This window comes from Balaenoptera physalus (genome assembly GCF_965194825.1).
Source record: "Balaenoptera physalus genome assembly, chromosome: 20".
Lineage (NCBI taxonomy): Eukaryota > Metazoa > Chordata > Mammalia > Artiodactyla > Balaenopteridae > Balaenoptera > Balaenoptera physalus.
In genome coordinates, this window is record NC_138901.1 from 44,991,845 (window position 1) to 44,998,463 (window position 6,619).

Below are 6,619 nucleotides of genomic sequence, written 5' to 3' on the forward strand. Positions count from 1 at the left end.
GCCCCCGCTCGCTGCAACTAGAGAAGGCACATGCGCAGCAACGAAGACCCATTGCAGCCAAAATATAAATAAATAAATAAAACCCTTTGCTCAACCTTCCTTCCTAATCTTCCCTGTCACTTGACACAGACATGGAGCCCAATTCTCATCTAATTGGTTTTCTCCCTCTTTGATGGGCATGTCATCATCATTTTTACCTCTAGATATTTGGTCCCACTCTTCTCCTTTTCTTTTCCTTTTTCTTTTTTCTTTTTTGGCCATGCCACATGGCTTGTGGGATTTTAGTTTCCCGACCAGGGATTGAAACTTGGCCCTTGGCAGTGAGATCACACAGAGTCCTAACCACTGGACCGCCAGGGAATTCCCTCTCCTTTTCTTAATGATCTTGTAATTTGTCTAGAAAAATCTCATACATTCATCAAAGATAAGTTCAAGTCATATATTCTTAATGAATCTTATCGATGGTCATTAAGTCTCTCCCTGATTTCCCAATGTCTACAGTGTCTGTATTACTCCAAGTTGGAGGATTAACAGGAGGGGGAGAAATTGGAGGAAAGTAACACAGTTAGAGGAAAGTTGCAATAGATTATAGGAGATATTGAGGGCAGGGGTCAAGGGCTGTGAGCAAAAGGATGGGGGTGGGTGGGCTGTTGCTAAACAGGTGACAAGGGTCATTGGGATCTGGGCAGATGGTGTCGGGGATTGGAGTGGTAGTGATGAAATGCCTGATTGGATCCTGCCATAAAAATTCTTCTGTAGGCACTCAGATGAGCTCACCCAGTGGAAAAGATCAGAGCCAGTTCACATTCTTATTCTTCCAAAACATGAGCCCCATGCTCTGAAACCCTGCTCCTCCCCCTTCACCAAGATTATACTCAGCTTTTTAATTTCCTTCAAGAAAATGTCAAAAGACAGGTTTTGTACAAAAATATATATATTTTGTTCAATAGTTACATAATATACATTTCCACAATAGCACTTTCAGCAATGACTTAGAATGTAAAACAAAAAGTTTTTTCATTAATCATCCTTGCAAGGACCCTCCCGCCATCCCAGGGGTAGAATTGGGATTCACAGAGGAAAGCAATTTGCCCAAATCTCCATTTAAAAAAAAAACACAAAACACTAGTAGTCATGGAAGATAAACTTAAAACATCAATAACTTAAATAAGATTAATATTACTTAAGACATCATGTTTCATATCAATAAAGTTCATACTCTTTAAAATTATAATAAGATAACATCAGAGGGCAGTTAAGGAAAAGCTAGAAGAAAACAAACTGTCTTCAGATTCTCGGATTGTGGAGGGAGTGCTCAAGGCTTTGGAGTTTGCCTTTTCTTATCCAGATGTCCCATGGAGTCCTGGACCCACTTCTGCTTGGGGTCTGCACAGATCTCCTTGCCCAGTATGGTCTTGAAGCTGTGGAGGAGAGAGGGGACGGTTAGATGGAGTTCCGTTGAGATTTCAGCCTGTGAATGCAGGCTATTTGCTCCAAGACGCTGCCATGGGAACTTGAGGAGGAAGGCAGGTGGAAGGAGGGAGCCCAGGGCAAGTCAGTCCTGTAGATGGCACAGTTAAAGCCATCCTGATTTCAGACTAAAGAAACTGGGATGGTCTGAATAAGCACCCAGATGGAGAGTGATGTTAGGAGTAACTTTTTCCCTTGTGGCTGCAGTTTTTCCGTTGGGCACCTTTGGATATAGGATTAGGTCATGTAACTCTCTGACTTTACATTTGTGAGCCATGCCCCTAGTGCCCCGAGGAAGAACTGGACCACGGAGGCCTGAAGTGTTAAACTCACATCACAGCTTCTTTGGGACACTTGCTGCTGGTGACTCTTCTATAGCTCATCAGCCTCTGTGTCGAGATCTTCTTATTGGTGAGTGTATAGCAGCAGGTGACTGGGGAGTTAATTGCATCTGAAAATAGAACCACAAAGAAAAAGCACTTTAGGATGGAATAGGTTCTTTCTGATCTCAATCAGAGCAGAAAAGAGGAGTAAGGAGAACACAAAACGGAGTCAGGAGTGGAGGTAGAACTGCTTAAATCCCAATACTTCTGCCTATGCTAGAATAGCATACAAACTCAGTTTCCTATGCTCTAAAATGGGTATATAGCATCGATAATGAACTGAGGGAAGGGAGCTCTGTTAAAACTAAATAACTTTTGGAAGTGCTGTTAGGAGGAGCTAATAATCCAAGTTATCGGGGTCAGGGACACAACAGCTGTGGGTCCCCTTTAGGCTCCAAGTAATCGATGCTTGGTTGTGAGTTTCCCTGGTACCCACTGCCTCTGCAAAACTGAGTCTCTGGAGTCCAGATTCCAGGTCTCCTCCTCTGCCCTCCACACTATCTGGAAATACCCTGCCAGAGAACCCCCTCTCTTTATATCCCAGTCCCCAAATGTTGCTGAAAGGAGCCAGGGCAGTAACTGCTCTGGGTTCATGCTTCCAGAGCTGGAGTCCTGGAAGGAGCTGGATTTGGGGTCTACAGCTGGAATTCTCATCCAGGCTCTGCCCAAGGGAAGCTCTGTGATCAAGCTCACTCCTATGCCTCTCTGACTTTCCTGATCTTGTAGTTAAAGCGAGAGTGTGGGTACACTTCTGCTCTGATGGCCCATCATGACCCAGAGATGGGGTGATGTGCTTCAAAGGGAAAGAGACAGGGGGCTTACCTGGCTGAGCGAGCACCTGGGTGCTGAAGGCAGCTGCTGTGAGCAGCAGACACAGGAGGGCTGCGGACACCTTCATGTTGGAGGGAGAGGATTCAAGATTCAGCGTGGGAGCTGTTGGTTTCTGGATTGATCTCAGCCTCTCTGCTCCTGCAGTGGCTTTGCCTGCCTTTTATTGAAAACCAAGAGGGTGGAGCAATGGGAGAGAGGTTGGCCCAGGGCAACATCATCCTCAATGAATGATGAAGTGGAATCTTGAAAGTGCTGAGGAAGTGAAGCACCCGAGGACGTTTCCAGGAAGTAGGAGAGAGAAGCGGTAGGTCAGGACTGGGCACTTTTTCCATTCGCAGCTGAGATGAAAAGAAATGGGAGGAACAGTTATATCCCGAGAGACCACAGACATAAACCAAATGGTTTATTCTTAAGAATTCTGCTTTCTCCGAAGTGAAAACTCTGCAGAGAAGAAAGGAAGCACGGGAAAGAGAGGTCATAAGGACGATGAAAGCATCTCTGAGCTTAACCCTGGTTTAACCCTGGTCCACCTTCAAGCAACATCCCAGGGGACCTTCAAACCAAGAAAGGGTCCTGAAGTCTTGGCAGCCTCCCCGAACAGTGTATTAAATCCCTTTGCTCTTTAGAATGTAGGATGGTGGCACAATTGAAGCTTAGCCAAACTATAGGGTTTTTTTAAACTATAAAAGTGAATTCTAGAATCATCAGATTTAAGACTTGGAAGAAGCCATCTAGATCATGTAGTGCTGCAAAAGAAATTTTCATGTAATACTAATGCAGTACTTACTCTGTGCCAGGAATATTCTAAGCCCTTTACAAATGCCAAGTCTTTCAATTCTCCAACCCCATCTAGTAGGTATTGTTCATTCCCATTTTATAGCCAGGCAACCAAGATACAGAGAAGTTAAGTAACCTGCTTGAGTTCCCCCAAGAAGAACCCCATGTCTTGTGCTGTCATGACTAGGACATATGAAAGGGGCACATTCTCCAGCTGGCTGTCTGGTCATTTATCTGGGTGCCCTCTGTCCTCAGCCTCTGCCAAACTAACAGACATCTAAAGGGGAGTCGGGGATGTTCCTTGCGGTTAAGTCATTATGGGAGTTGGAGTCTGTGGTTAGCACAGCAGGCAGACAAGACAAGAAGCGTGTCCTCTGCTATGGCGGCTGTTATCCCAGCTTCTTTCTGGTTTCCTAGGTAGCAGGAGTGAGCAAAGGAACAGTATTACTGGAATTAGAACACTTGCCTTCATGCTGCAGCTCTGTCTTAGATTTCCTCAGAAACCCCAGAAGCAGTCATAATACCTAAGACCTTAGCATTCATTTCAGCGAACTCTTTTCTTTTACAAGTACGATAGGATTCCTTGAGGCATGTTGGTGGCTAAGCCGAGCCTCGAATTCAGGTCTCTACTCCTTCATTCCACTGCTTCATGCTTTTGAGCTTGCTTGGTCTTTGCCCAGTGGGCATGGAAGGAGCTGGTGACCTTTCTTTCTTAAAGAGTCTTTGAGATAAGGTCTATGAAATACATGGAACTTTTTAGAAGAACCATCTGCCATTTGTAACCATTACTACATTTGTAATAAGAAATGGGTTCTATTGAACAAACGACTGTATCTGGTCCATAGTTAGTGGTCAGTAATGGCGAAGAAGAGGACTCGCTGGCGTCATTGAGTGTTTCCCAGGAGCCAGGCCCTGTGCTTGGGTGATTTCCAGCATTGTCTCATTGGTCCTCCAAACAACCCAACTTGCCTTACATTGAAACTGAAGTCAACTCACTTGTCGAGGATCTCACAGGTAAGAGCAGGTGGGGCTGAGATTTCCACCCAGGACACCGATTCCAGAATCCCTCCTTCCAGGCACTAGGCTTAATGTCTCAGGATGGATATTGGTTTCCTAGAGAATCTAAGAGCAGAGAATCTATGGAGAGGCCATGCCAGGCTCTTGGGTGTAATTCCAAAAAGGCAGGACAAAGAGAACAAATTAACTTGTGTACTGCTCTGCTTGCACCCCTCTAGGAGCCTTAACTGCATTCTGCCTGACTCTTTTTAACCCCTCTACCACCCCCTCTCCCCCGACTTGGGCTGTTTGGCTCAGTGCTCTGCCAATGGCTCTATCCATTCTTACTGAATGAGTCAAGTATTTTCAGGAATGGAGACTGTGTAACTTCACGTATGTCTTCCCAGACCATCTCACCTTAACTTCCAAGACATTTTTCCTCATATTAATGGAAACTCCTCTCTAATCTATTAGTGTCCTTGTCTGTGGACTTGGTGGATTGCATCCCGTTTCCCTCTAGAATCCGGTCATTCCTTGGATTTTTGTCTAGGGTAACAAATTTAAAGATGTTGAGATCTTTAAAAATGTAAATCTATAAGGAAAAAAACCACAAAACCCCCATAATATTGAAAAGTAAGAGAACATCTGGGTCTGAAGGTTTTATTTGGAAAGTTTTTAACTGGATAGATATCAGGCTTTCGTATATGATTATTCAGGTTATCTATTTCTTTGTGGGAAAGTTTTGGTAAATTGTTTCTTGTGATGTATTAGTCGATTTTATGTATCATGTTCAATTTATGGACATATATTTGTCCACAGTATCCTCTTATTACCTCTTTATTGTCTAAAGGTTAAATGCTGATGTGTCATCTTTCATTCACGACACTGATAATTTGTCTTTATAAATAAAAATATAATTCCCCTAAAAAAATAAAGACGTTGAGATCTTGAAACTACTCTCTCTTGATTCTGTCAGGTAGTTATCATTCCTCGTCTCCTAGAGCCAATGCACCTGTAGAGATCTTACAGTAAATCTCCTCTTCTTACGTAAGGAAACCATATTCTTGCTATGGGCAGGGAGAGCAGCTGGCCCCTGGTCACCCATAGTCACACAGAGAAGTTTTCTGGTTTTTCTGAGTTTTCAGGCAGACTTCTGAGTATTTGAAGCCATGTCTCAGCTTCAGGAAGGGATCACCATTTTTGGAAAGTGACTCAGTCACTGCAAGTGTCAGGCAATAAACAGATCAAAGGTGAAAGATGAATCAAAAGAGAAAGTCTTCTGGAAGATGGTAGCCGTCTCCCTCTCACTTCTGCTCAGTCAGGAAGAGGTGTTCTCCCCAGCTGGAGGGTCAATCACAGGATGGGAGAAACAAGTGGAAATTCCCACTCTGAGGCAGCTCTGGAAGTTCCCAGATTCCTTGGAGAAGAATGAACTTGGCTGGAGCCTGCATTCCAGATGCTGGGTTTGGGGCCAGAGACATCTCACGTGGGGCTGTGCTGTGAACATCCCAGTGCAAGGTCCGGGTTGGTGTCCGGCTTGAGGGCACGCAAGGGGCCCGGGGAGAGTTGTGGCGAGAAGGCAGGGTTAAGGTTTTGCTGTTCCCCAGAATCCCCAGTCCCCCTGGGACCCCCCTCCTCAACAATGCATAGATAAGGAATGGAAAAGTTCCTCTTGGTGAATAATCTTTCCTTCCTTCCTCCCTGTGGGCTGACCCCGCCCCCCACCCCAACCAGGATCTTCCGCGTGGACCTTGATCATCGGCCCAGACTCCCACTCAGTGTCAGGGGCAAAGGAAAGAGGAACTGAGAGTGAGCTTTCTAGACATATCAGAAGCCAGCACCTCGCCCCTGCCTTGGTCCCTTCCACAGTTCGCCTGCTTCCCCCTCTGCATCTAGCACGGGGCGCCCTCGCCTTTGCTTGCTGATTCTCCCCCGGCTCAGGACTTTGTGTGAGATACACAGTAGGCCTTGCACCCATTAGGTCCTTTCTAGACATTTCCCCAGGCCTCTCCTCCAGCTGCTACGTCCCGTTCTCCTCTACGTGAGATCTGAATTCTAGGGAGGACAGAGCTTATTTTCCTGGGGCCCCAACTCTGAGATCCCTTGCCTTTCAAGGATGAGAAATCCATTCTTTATTCTTGCACAGAATGTCAGATAAAAAC

General features: G+C 45.4%; 1 protein-coding gene across 1 annotated transcript; it reads right to left on the bottom strand.

Moving 5' to 3' along the window:
* Nucleotides 1-916: 916 nt before the first annotated feature.
* Nucleotides 917-2,834, bottom strand: LOC309651256 (C-C motif chemokine 2). The gene is made up of 3 exons (XM_082443761.1): nt 2,676-2,834; nt 1,804-1,921; nt 917-1,421 (listed from the first exon to the last, which is right to left on the bottom strand). The coding sequence occupies exons 1-3, from the start codon at nt 2,749-2,751 to the stop codon at nt 1,316-1,318; spliced, it is 300 nt and encodes a 99-aa protein (XP_082299887.1). The 5' UTR covers nt 2,752-2,834; the 3' UTR covers nt 917-1,315.
* Between the last annotated feature and the right edge of the window lie 3,785 nt (nt 2,835-6,619).

What these genes read in the sequence shown, in the direction of transcription:
- LOC309651256 (XM_082443761.1), bottom strand. Translation starts at nt 2,751, where the DNA reads ATGAAGGTGTCCGCAGCCCTCCTGTGTCTGCTGCTCACAGCAGCTGCC. An exon ending in CCAGGTGCTCGCTCAGCCAG is followed by an intron (nt 1,922 to 2,675) that starts GTAAGCCCCCTG and finishes TTCTATTTTCAG; the next exon opens with ATGCAATTAACTCCCCAGTC. An exon ending in TGTCCCAAAGAAGCTGTGAT is followed by an intron (nt 1,422 to 1,803) that starts GTGAGTTTAACA and finishes TCTCCTCCACAG; the next exon opens with CTTCAAGACCATACTGGGCA.